This window comes from Petaurus breviceps, unplaced genomic scaffold (genome assembly GCF_028583685.1).
Source record: "Petaurus breviceps papuanus isolate PSGF00001 unplaced genomic scaffold, PetGlider_PUasm1.0 125, whole genome shotgun sequence".
In the NCBI taxonomy this organism is placed as follows: domain Eukaryota; kingdom Metazoa; phylum Chordata; class Mammalia; order Diprotodontia; family Petauridae; genus Petaurus; species Petaurus breviceps.
The window spans coordinates 10,131,559-10,144,227 of NW_027185653.1; the positions used below are offsets into that span (position 1 = coordinate 10,131,559).

The 12,669-nt window shown below is 38.6% G+C and overlaps 1 protein-coding gene across 3 annotated transcripts in view; it reads left to right on the forward strand.

Annotated features, from left to right (window-relative positions):
- ACO1 (aconitase 1) overlaps nt 1-12,669 on the forward strand; it is a 93,234-nt gene that overhangs the window by 16,161 nt on the left and 64,404 nt on the right. For 2 of the 3 annotated variants that reach the window (XM_069090546.1, XM_069090549.1), the window contains exons 2-3: nt 8,362-8,476; nt 9,912-10,080. In XM_069090546.1, the coding sequence (XP_068946647.1) occupies nt 8,380-8,476; nt 9,912-10,080 (266 nt within the window). In that variant the 5' untranslated portion in view covers nt 8,362-8,379. Of the gene's footprint in view, nt 1-7,703; nt 8,213-8,361; nt 8,477-9,911; nt 10,081-12,669 lie in introns of those variants that run through there. The other variant, XM_069090547.1, reaches the window with a different exon arrangement.

The window sequence follows — 12,669 nt, forward strand, 5'->3', positions numbered from 1 at the left end:
TTGACCTCTGGAATATCATATTCCAAGCCATTTGATCCCTTAACATAGAAGCTGCTAGGGTGTTATCCTGATTGTGTTTCCATAATACTCAAATTGTTTCTTCCTGTCTGCTTGCAGTGTTTTCTCCTTGACTTGGTACTTTGGAATTTGGCTATAATATTCCTCAGAATTTTCTTTTGGGGATCTTTTTCAAGAGGAGATGGGTGAATTCTTTCAATTTCTATTTTGCCTTCTGGTTCTAGAATATCAGGGCAATTTTGCTTGATAATTTCTTGAAAGATGGTGTGTAGGAACTTTTTTTGATCCTGACATTCAGGTATTCCAATAATTTTTAAATTATCTCTCCTGGGTCTGTTTTCCAGTTCAGTGGTTTTTCCAATGAGATAGTTAACATTGCCTTCTATTTTTTCATTTGTTTGGATCTGTTTTATAGTATCTTGATTTCTCCTAAAGTCACTAGCTTCCATTTGCTCCAGTCTTGTTTTGAAGGAATTGTTCTCGTCAGTGAATTTTTGAAATTTCTTTTCCATCTGTCCAATTTAGCTTTTTAAGGCATTCTTCTCATTGGCTTTTTGGGCCTCTTTTGTCATTTGAGTTAGTCTGTTTTTTAAGGTGTTATTTTCTTTAGTCAGGCTGTTGACTCACTTTTCTTGATTTCCTTGCATCATTCTCACTTCTCTTCCCAATTTCTCCTCCACTTCTCTTACTTGGTTTTCAAAATCCTTCTTGAGCTCCTCCATGGCTTGTAATCAGTTGATATTTTTCTTGGGAGCTTTTGATGCAGGAGTTCTGACTTTGTTGCCTTCCTCCCATTCCATGCTTTGATCCTTTTTGTCCCTGAAAAAGATTCTATGGTAGGATTGCATTTCCTATGCTTGCTCATGTTGCCAGTAAGTTACTTAACTTTTGAACTTTTTGCCGTGGTAGAACTTTGCTTTCAGAATGAAGAGCTTTGTCCCAAATTGCTGGGGTTTTGCAGCTGCTGGAGCAATTAGGAGGGTGCCCTCTTTGCAGCCTCCATAGACTCTGGCACCCGTCCAGACACCCCAGGACCTCCATTCAAGAACGTGATCCAGATTCAAGCAGGTTAAAGCAAGAGTGATTACCTTCTGAATGGTTGCTTGGTCCCCCTACAATCTGCAGGTGGGGAGCTCCTCAGGCATAGCCACTGTACCTCTACTTCTCACCCCAGGGGAAGGGGCTGGACTGTGCTGTTCTGTCTACCCCTGTTCAAACAGAGTTCCACACTGACCTTTTACTTTGTTTTTGGCATTTATGGTTTGAGAAGTCTGGAAACTGCCACAGCTGCTGGTGCTTCACTCTCCTGAAGTCTGCTCTGGCCACTATTGGTTGGGGCTGTCCTGGGACAAAATCACATGGCTCATGTGAGGCTAGGCTTGGCTCCCAGCTAGGTGTGATAATCACTTCTTGCTGGCCTTCTGGGCTGCCCTCAGTGGGAGATTTGTTTCTCTTTGTCACTTTGTGGGTTGTGTAGCTCTAAAACTTTATTAGGGTATTTTTTTACATGTATGGGAGGAAGTGGAAGCCAGAGCCACAGAGAAGTCCTGTTTCTACTCTGACATCTTTGTTCTTCCCCCCTACCATTTAATTTCTTATGCTGACACTCAAAATATTGAAACTATAATGGGGAAAGTTGTGATGTGGATGGGATAACTGTAATCATTCTTTTTTCTAAAATGGGATTGTAGTGAAAAAAGGGCCTCACCCCCGAATCACACTTCACTTGGAACAACAGAATATTTGAGCTAGAAAGAATCTTTAGTGATCATCACCCTCACTTTTGCAAATAAGAAAACTGAGGTCCAGAAAAGCTAATTAACTTGCTTCATCATTCCTGTGGGAGAGCCAAAATGAAAACCTACAACGCTGTGGTTTATTACCTCACCACAACAGTCTGGGTTTGACTGGGGGTGAGGAAGTGTTCTCCATCACTGGCTTGTGCATTTGGTTAGAACACTGCTAACCATGACTACAAATTGAACACTCAACCCAGCCATATCACAGATGCATGCTCTTGGTTCAACCAATACCACTTGTAACATTTCTGTGGTAAAACGCACTTCAGGTACCAGTTAGGCATAGTAGGAACCAGGAACAAGAAGGAGCACTTTTCATTATTTTTATGAATACATATATTTGAATGTCAGAAAATTTTGTTTCCCTTTGAATACATAGGTATTTATTTCATTATAGTTCTTTTGGATTTAGAGCTAGACGGGGAGGTACCTTAGTGTCTACATAACCCATCTTTTCATTTTATAGATGAAGAAACTGAGTCCCAAAGATATAAAATTACTTGCCCAAGGGCACACAGAGAATAAGTGGCAGTGGCAGCATTTGAACCCAAAACTCTTACTTTCCTTTCACTGTCATTTAAGTTATCTTTCTTCTAGACTTTAGTGAACACACTTAGGGTACAATTTTCAGACCCTGACTAGGACTTACAGATGCCATGTCTGTGCCCTGTCAAAACCAGCCTTCACTCATCAGGAATTGGAGATATATGTTGGAGATAATACCTATTAACATAATTCCTTTTATCTGCATGGGAACAAGTCTGTCTCCCAAAACAAATCATTCCTTCATATTTTGGGTTGAGGTGCTAAACTCAGTTGGCTTCATGGAGTGAAATTCATTCAGAGTCCCCACCCACCTTGTTCATGTATAAAGATCATTTGTGAGTCTAATGTCTGTGAGTTGGGAACTTAGCCTTTATATAATAATGCTTTCTAAGAACTCACTTTCTGAACTGAAGTCATCACATTATTTCAGTACTGGATATGTACCTGTCAAGATGTGGATCATAATATTTTAGTTGTTTCTCTGGTTTTTCAGGATGTGCAACTATGTAATAGTTTACTATTGTATGGACAGGGTAGGGCAGCAGAGGAATGATGAATGAATGAATGAGCATTTATTTATTATTTACTCTGTGCAAAGCACAGTGGGGGATACAGATAGAAAATAATGAGAGTCTCTGCTCTCAGAGAGTTCACCTCCCACTTAGCAGGCAAGAGCACATATAATGTGAAAGTTTCACTTGTGAGTCATGGAAAGGCCATGTTTTCCTCAAGCTGCAGCAGCAATAGATCAAATGATGGTCATGTATTTCCCTTAATGTTATGTCCACTGATAAATACCATATCTCTTTATAATATTGGACCATTTTACATGCCAAAGACTTTAGTGCTATCAGCTATGACTGCTGAGGAGGAAGAGGCTCCAACTGTTGAAAAAGCAGTTGTTGCATTGATTCTCCATAGGTTGCTGAGGGGTTGGGCTAGAAGCAGGGTTAGTGATCTGTGGATGGGGAAGATTTCTCTTCCTGGGGCTCTTGAACTCAGGGTCCTTAGGGAAGGTGGTAACAGTGGTTTGTCTTATCTGGCACATGTTACCTCCTGTCTTTACCTCAGGTAGCTTGGTGGTGCAGTGGTTGTGATCTCAGTTCAAATCCAGCTTCAGACACCAGCTGTGAGACACTGGACTTGTCTTTTAACCCTGTTTGCCTCCATTTCCTCATCTATAAAATGAGCTGGAGATGGAAATAGTGAACCATTGCAGTATCTTTACCAAGAAAACCCCAAGCAGGACCATAAAGAGTTGGACACAACTGAAAAATGACTAAGTAACATGACCACCTGTACATACATATTTGTGTCATTTGCTTTATGGTAAATGGGTCCTGGTTTGGATGCTGTGTTTTAGTCAATGAAATAAAATTAGAGCAGTCACTCTCCTTTAAGGATTTTGCTTCTCTGTATCTTGCTGTCTTCAATTGCAGCTGTTTTTAATTTCTTATTCCTTGGAAGATGACAGTTAATAGTAGCATAGTTAGAGCTAGAAGGAACCTTACAGGTCATCCAGTCCAACCCTTTCATTTTCTATGTGAGAAAACTGAATCTTGAGGAGGTTAAATGACTTGGCCAAGGTTACACAAGTCGTGGCAGATCCAGGATTTGCACCCAGATCGTCTGACTTCTTATCCAGCATTCTTTTCACTGTATCAAATGAGAAACAAAAGCTCAGTGTTTGCTTTTGGTGGTGGTAATAGTAGTGGTGATAATAGTGTTGTGCCTTCCCCTGCTTGCCATTTACAAGCACGATTGGCTTCATCAATATGAAGCAACTAAGTGATGCAGGATGATATACTTTTTCAAATTCCTAAGCATAGTCATCAATGAATGGTCAAGTAAAAATGTGAGATTGACTATATCCCAAAAGGGACAGGAGCCACTATAGAAGGATCCCACTTTCTGTCTCTGAAACGAAGAATTGTTTTGTTTGGCTTGCAAGAATTGGATAAGCATGGTAGATAATAAATGGCTATCACAGGGCCCTTTGGTAAACTCTACATGGTGTCAAAATTACTTAGCATCTGTGTATTTGAATCTCTAATGGAAAAAAAAAATGTCAGTTTGTTCTTTAACTGCTTCTGTGGAGCTGGTGGATTGTAAAAGGGGATTAATAACGAAAGATGTTGACTAGTTAGACTTTGGGATAAAGGGACTCCTTTAAGGTTTGACATCAGGTCTGTAAATATTACAGATTTCCACTGAAAGTAAAGAATTTATTAATAGTTAGAGCTGTTCACTAGTTGAGTGAGCTGCCTGAGGAAGTCACAGATATCCCCTCACAGGCGGTGTTACTTAGGTGGAAGATCTATAAACGTTTGTCAGATGTTTTGTAAAAGGGATTTCTCTTCAGATATGGGCTGGACTGGATGACTTCAAAGGCCTCATATTGCTTGTAGAGGGTACTGAATCCGTTTTGGCAGTTCAGATATTTCCCATAATTATGCAAGCTGTATAGTCACTGAAATTGTCCCAATGATAAGCTGATACTTTTAAAAGGTATTTTTTTTCCCAAGATAGCCCAAATAACCATTGTTACTGTATCACCACAAAGCCAGATTGTATCTGTTGGTTTTTACCAAAACAAATAAAGTATAACTTTCTTGCCTCTTGTTTAACTATTTCCTCTAAATATCTTCACATAAATTTATTGTTTCTGTAAATCTTTTGGTTTAGAGAACAGTACTGTCTGTTACTTTGTATGTTACTTTGGCCTTGGAGTTGATCTGGTCCTCACTTTTAGCTCAGCATTTCGATTCCATATGAAGCATGTATTTATAACAAAGTTTCTCAAACTAATTTGGCCTTTAACCAATTTGGAGGTTGAAACAAATGTTGGAACTCATAAAAGAAAGTCCAGGAGGTCTAAGCATGTGGGATACCCAAAGGATAAAATAGGGGTTCTGGAAAATTCCTGTAAAAATAGAGGAAATTGAGCCTTCCTTAATGTCCCCCATATTACCACACAATGAAATCTTGCACATGTAATTTTACATCTAACAGTTTAGAGGGGAAAATGTCAGTAGCATCAAACTTTCTCACTGAACCCTTAATTTTTTTCACTTCTTGCACATTCTTATCTGCTAGTCAGAAACATGGGTTTATAACTCTTATCGGCTCCTCATACCGTTTAAAAAATAATCATCATAATAGCTAGCATTTTTATAGCACCTACGGTGGGTGTGCAAGGCGTTGTGTTAAGCGTTTTACAAATATTATCTCTTTGGATCCTCGCGACAATCCTGCGAGGTGGGTGTTATATAAACTATGTTGAAGCAACTGAGGCAAAGAGACTTGTCCAGGGATGCAGAGCTAGTAATTGTCTGAGGTAGGATTTGAACTTTGCTCCTCCTGACTCTATTCACAATGCCACTAGCTGCCTCCAAGATATTCTTTTCTTTCTTTCTTAAAAATCATTGCCATTTCCCAATGCTCTTCTCCTTCACTACTAAGAACTCTTCCTTATAAATAAGTACATTTATGCAAAACAGATGAACACATTGGCTGGGTCTGAATGTTATATGTTATATGCAAACTTGTGTTGTTTTTTTAAAGCAATCAGGGTTAAGTAACTTGCTCAAGGTTACACGGCCAGTTATTTCTGGGTGTGGTGCTTAGTATCAGAGCCCAGATTCGATCCCGAGGTCATCCCAACACTGGGGCCAGTGCTCTTACTCAGCTGAGCCACCTGGCTGCCCCTGCAAACTTGTTTTCTACCACCTCTTTGCTGATCATTGTCTGTTACCTTTCCAAAGGAGAAAAAAAAGTGGATCTGAAAATAGGCGTGGGAGACTTCTTTTTTCCTGAGTTTACCAGCTCTTAATAGTTAGAATAATACATTTATACATTGGTTTTTATGTTTCAATATTTAGAAGCTACCATTACCTATCATAGAAGTCTACTGAGGTAATAGTGAAATATAAGCTATTTGATAAAGTAGATTAAGAGAACTTGCCTCTGAGTCAGAAAGACCAGATTTAATTCATGCCCCTGACTCATACTGGTTGTGTGACCCTAAGCAAGTCACTTACTCTCTCAGTCCTCTATGTTCCCAAAATGAGGGCCAAGTGGTCCTTTGATAGAGCGAGGGTTTGGCCTCAATCCACAGGGAAATGACCTGACCCCAAGGAGTGTGCAATTAGCTGATCAGAGGGTGAAAATAATAGATCTTCTTCTACCATGCCCACACAAGGGGGCTTGTGTTCAAAGCAACCATACTTGCTGTTGCTTCCCCCAAACACTCCCCAAATCAGTTTCTCTGCCCTACACTGGAAATGGCCACCCCCCTCCCCCATCCCCACTTTTCCTCAGAGGCATCTGCTAGAAACTGTTATGTAGCTAATAACATCTTACATATATATATATATATATATCATTAGGAAAATTTCATGCCTTCCCAAATATACTCCCAAAGTGTGATTCCTGCCCTGTGCCCTCAGATAACCTCATATCTTGCATAGGACAGTCTCTGTGCTCTAACACAGACACTGATGAGTACAAGCTGGCCTCCTTCCATTTTGTTTTGGGTAGAAAAGAATGTGTCACACAAGACGAGCTGGATGTAAGGGTTGCATGACAATGGCCGATCTTTCATTTTCTTTCCCCTCAATTACTCTGTTTCCAAACTCGCCTATTCTTGTTGGAAGTTTCGTCATCCTTTTGGTCACTGAAGTTTATAACCAGAGTGTCATTTTCTTCTCTCATCCCACACATCCAGCGAATTACCAAAGCTCATCTTTAACCACACTTGGCACATCTGTCACCTTCTTTCTTCTCTCATATCCACCAGTCTAGTTCAAACTACCTTCATTTCTCACCTGGACACTTATAATAGACTCCTTAATGGTCTCTGCCTCAAATCCCTCCCTTCTTTAATTCATCCTACACATAGCTCCCAAAGTGGTTTTACGTAAATTCATGTCTGATCCTGTCCCTTCCCTCCTCCACAAACACCAGTGACTTCCTATGCACTCTAGGATCAAATACTGTTTCATCTTTTTAAATTAAAAATTTTAATAAGTTTTATAATGTAAATAACTATTAATACAATAGTACTTTGTATAGTTTATAAATATACATGTGGTGGGGTACATATTTCAAGTCATTTTTGCTTTTTACTGATAAGAATGTATACTTTAAAAAGTGGATATCACTCACCTGGGCATTTTGCCTACACTAAAAGTTGCAGAACAGATACTTATCTACAGTGGTAAAGGGAGTTCCTGATAGCAGTAAATCACAAGTCTGATCCTCCCCCACTGAGAGAGAGACAGAGAGACAGTGACAGAGAAGGAGAGAGAGAGAGAGAGAGAGAGAGAGAGAGAAGTTAGGATATTGTCAATAAAGAAGACTGAGGAACAGAGAAATAAAATTGACTTACGCAAGATCACAGTTAGCAGAAAGTTATTAGGCACTGTGCTAAGCACTGGGGCTAAAAAAAAGTCAAAAGATAGTCTCTGCCATCAAGGAGTTCACAATCTAATGGGTAGGGCAAGTTAGTGGCAGAAGTAGTGTTGGAATCCATAGTTCTGACTCCCAGCCAAGTAATTTTTATTCTCTTCAGTTCAGCAAATGTTTATTAAGTGTTCATGACCTGTTCTACTCTAGGTTCATGTTGTTATTGTGTATTATTACTCTAAATAAAGCTATTATGTTATGTAGGCACATTGGTTTTATTGGCATATTTAGGGCAAACAGTGGATGAGAAAAACCTGTTTCCTCTAAGATTTGTGACAATTTCTAAATGAAGCAGTTATTCAGAAGATAAAGTAATTTCATTCAAGTGTGTTTTCTGAATTTGTACTAGCATTCCAGATTTCTCAGTTTTGAAAGAATAACAGGTAAGCAATTTTTGAGTGAATTTATGTTACACAAAGTAAAAAAAAAATGATATCATTATAATTGAATTGTAACTGAGAGGTTGAAAGAAATGAAAGGTTTTACAACTTGAACTTTGATCCTCCCTAACCTCTTTCTTTCTCCCTTGCAGGTATATTTACCTGTAATTATGAGCAACCCTTTTACATACCTTGCTGAGCCCTTGGATCCCAAGGAACCAGAAAAAAAGTTCTTCAATTTGAATAAGTTGGGAGATTCGAGATATGGTAAGTAAACAAAACTGAATATACCTTTGACTAAAAAATATGGCATCTTGTTTTTGTAGTTATATTTTTTTTCAAGTTACACTGACTGTGGAGGGGAACACAAGAAATTAGAAGGAATGAGTAGAAATGAAGTATCTTCTTTTGATAATAGAGCTCAGGATTGATAGCCAAGAAAACTGATTTTTCTTTTAAAATTCTTTTAAACTTTTCTTTTAAAACTCATAAATGTCCTTGGACAAACCTGCCACTCTGCATAATGACCCTGCAGTCAAGCATAATGTTAAGGATTTTTTTAAAGCAATTGGGGTTAAGTAATATGCTCAAGGTTACATGGCCAGTTATTTCTGGGTGTGGTACTAAGTATCAGAGCCTGGATTCGATCCCAGGTCATCCCAACTCTGGGGTCGGTGTTCTTACTCACTGTGCCACCTGGCCTCCCCTAAGCAATTGGGGTTAACTTGCTCAAGGTTACACAGCCAGGTGTTTCTGGGTGGGGGCTAAGTGTCTGAGCCTGGATTCAATCCCAGGTCATCCTGACTCTGGGGCCGGTACTCTTACTAGCTGTGCTACCTGGCCGCCCCCTATTTTTCTTTTAAAGCAGAAATAGGTTCATACTAATCATTATAATCTTAGAGTTTTTGTGTGTATGTTTTTTAAACATTTCTTGAGACAACCTGGAGTTATAGATAGATAGAGCTCTTGAGCCAGGAAGATCTGGGTTCAAGTTCTGCCTCTGACACTGAATATATGATCCTGGGCAGATCATTTGACCTCTCAGGGATCCAGGCCACTCTCTAAGACTTAAAAGTTGCAGAACATTTGGAGCTCTGCATTGGAAGAGCGAAATTCCTCACTGAGAAGTCTTTCCTATACCAATGAAATCACAGGTCTAGACCAAAATGCTTCTTGAATTCTAGCTGTCTGTTTTTTCTTCAAAATACTCTCTAATGTTTGAGAGTATAGAAAGGATTAATGATTTTTATAGGGGAATTCTTCCGACAAAGATTGCCCCTGCAGTCAACCATCAATCAGACTGACTCTTGGGATCAGTCTCAAGTAATTCTTAAAAGTAAAATGACAACTCAGTCAGCTCTTGAGGACCCTGGTCTTCTTAATTGCAAGTTAGGAGGCACTTTGTCCTCTACAGCAGACTGCCTGTAAACGATGATTTGGTAAAGCTTTTCCCAGCTAGTAGAATTCAAGAAAGCTGACTGACCTGAAGAAAAGTTGTTAACTGAGCTGAACTTTTGCTGAAACTTTCTTGATGACAAGGCCTATCATCACTGTAGTCTTGGTTGTTGAAAGATTTGTTGTAAATTATTTTATTCTGGTTGTACAATAACCTGAAACTCTTAGCAAGTCTGTCCCCATTATCCCTTCAGAGGAAAGTCTCATAATTAGGTGCTGGGTTGTTTTTTTCTTCTTTTTTTCCTAGGACACTTACCATTTTCTATAAGAGTTCTGCTAGAAGCAGCCGTCCGGAACTGTGATGATTTCTTAGTAAAGAAAATTGATGTTGAAAACATTTTAAATTGGAGTGTGATGCAGCATGAGAATATAGAAGTACCATTTAAGCCTGCCCGAGTCATTTTGCAGGACTTTACGTGAGTTGAAAATACTCATATTATTTAGCCAGTGTTTTTTGAATTGAATTACCTTTGGTCCAACTTCTCTGCCTCTCTAGCCTTAGCACCTCTTTCCACAAAGCCCTCAAAGCTTGCATTAAGGCCTTCATTAAGTGAGAAAAAACATTTGACCAAGTCTCTCATGCTATCTGGACAGGATGTAAAGAAACATAGGCTAGATGATAGGATAGTGAGATACATTTTTTTAATAGCTGAATGATTAATGTATTTGATGTCATCTTGGGGGGAAGTCTTTAGCAATGTAGCACTAGGAAATAGAGGACTCGATAACTGTCCCTTGTACTCCTTAATACTTTTCTCAATAAAGGTATAATAAGCATGTTTATCAAGTTGCAAGTGATACAAAGATGGGAGGTAAACCTAAGAATGAGGTACATCCAGGCACGTTTGAAGCTAGCTAGAAAAGAAATCAGAGGATAAGGAGGGGCTGAGAATTGGGGTGATAAGAGATGATGCTTGAAAATCAGTTTCATGAGGACAAGCTGAGAGAAATGTGGTTAGACAATAGTTACTGTTTAAAACTAAAGTGTAGGAGTTTTAGGAAAGTGCCATCTGTATGTGCCAACTGTGCGACAAAGGTGCCCCAAAAGTTAATGCAATCTTTGGCTATGTTAATGGAGGCATAATTTCCAGAACAAAAATATTGGTACACTACATCTGGAGTGCTTTGTTCAGATCTAGGTGTAACATTTTAGGAATCACTTTGAGAAACTGGAAGTCATATAGAAAAGAGTAACCAGTCAGGTGACAGAATTGGAGTTCATGTTATAAATTATACACTGAAGATTACATAGTCTGGAGACTTAGTGGTAAAATTAAAGTTGTCTTTAAGTACTTAAAGGGCCAATATGTGGAACTCCTGGGGAAGAGGGATTAGATTTCATCCCTTTTGGTCACAGAGCCATGAACAGTGGTCAGAAATTTCAGGGAGTTCATTTGAGTCTTGATATAAGGATAAACTTCCAGATGATTGGAGTTATCCAGAATCAATATGGTCTGCCTCAGGAGGCAGTGGACTTTTTCCTATCACTGGAAGTCTTTTAATGGAACCTTAATAGCTACTTCTGATTTATTATAGAGAGAATTCTTAGTTTGTTCTGGATTAAACTAGATGATTTTCAAGGTGTTTCAATTTGACATTCTGTGGAAAGGGAAGTATTTATTGTTATGAATCTTTTAGAGGCAGGTAAGAAAAAAATAGCACTGAGGAGGGTAACTCAGAATATTCTTCCTTTTCAAAGTGAGCTTCTCTGATATCTCCTCTCTGTCTCTCTCTCATTCTGTGTTTAATAATGTAGTGTTTCATAAAATATAATGCTCATTTCTAACCTAGTAACTCTTCTCAGATTTTAATCTACTATTTTTAATAGTCTCTCTCCTGGGTTTATACCTTGTTATAGATTCTATTCTCAGCCCTTTTCCCAGGACTACATTTGTACATCAGTGATAGAGCCAGTCATTTCCCAAGAACAGCCTCTTTTCTGCCTATTCTTTGCTCTTGTAAGATGATAACTCTTATTTTGTAGAAGAAAGGCTCCATCATTTAAAAAAAATGTGATTAAAAAACAAAACAAAACAAGATTTCATTCCTTCCAAAGACCAAACTTTTCACAAAAGTAAGACATCTGAGACTTTGTCATGGAAATGGAGAAAGTTCACTAAAAAAATGACTTTACAATCCATTTTTCCAAATTGCATCTATTCTATTAAAGTTCTTTCTAAAATTTGAGGTATGATCTGGATCACTACTTCAGTCTTTATCATTCACTGAAAAAAATCGTGATAGTAAGAGAACTAAAGAAACTTAAAAGGTGCTGAAATTTCTTCGGTACAACTCTTCATGGCCCCATTTGGGGTTTTCTTGGCAAAGATACTAGAGTGGTTTGCCATTTCCTTCTCCAGATCATTTTACAGATGAGGACACTGAGGTAAACAGTGTTAAGTGACTTGCCCAGGTTCACACAGCTAGTGTCTGAGACCTGATTTGAAGTCAGGGAGAGGGAGGAGTCTTTTTGACTCCAGCTCTGGCACTCTATTTACTGTACCTCATAGCCGTCTGAAATTACCTTTATTTTATTATGTATGTGTATATATGTATACACACACAAATATATACTTATATACACGTATGTAAAATCCTTGAGAGCAAATAGTGTTTTTATTTTTTGTCTTTTGTAATCCCAGGACATAGTACAATTCTTGACATGTAGTAAGTGCTTTCTAAATGCTTGTTGGTTGGTATTCCCTTGATTGATTCTCTTTATATTGTAAAAATTCAATATACATGCTGTTAATAGCATAACCATAATTGCACAGTCATTTCACAATCATATAAAGACATTCTTCTCACTTATTAACCTTATTACATGGTTACTTACATGCAAATGTTATTTCTACTTGAAGAAATGAATTTGAATGCCCTCATTTTTCTTTTCCTTCCTTCCTTCCTTCCTTCCTTCCTTCCTTCCTTCCTTCCTTCCTTCCTTCCTTCCTTCCTTCCTCCTTCCTTCCTTCCTTCCTTCCTTCCTTCCTTCCTCCCTCCCTTCC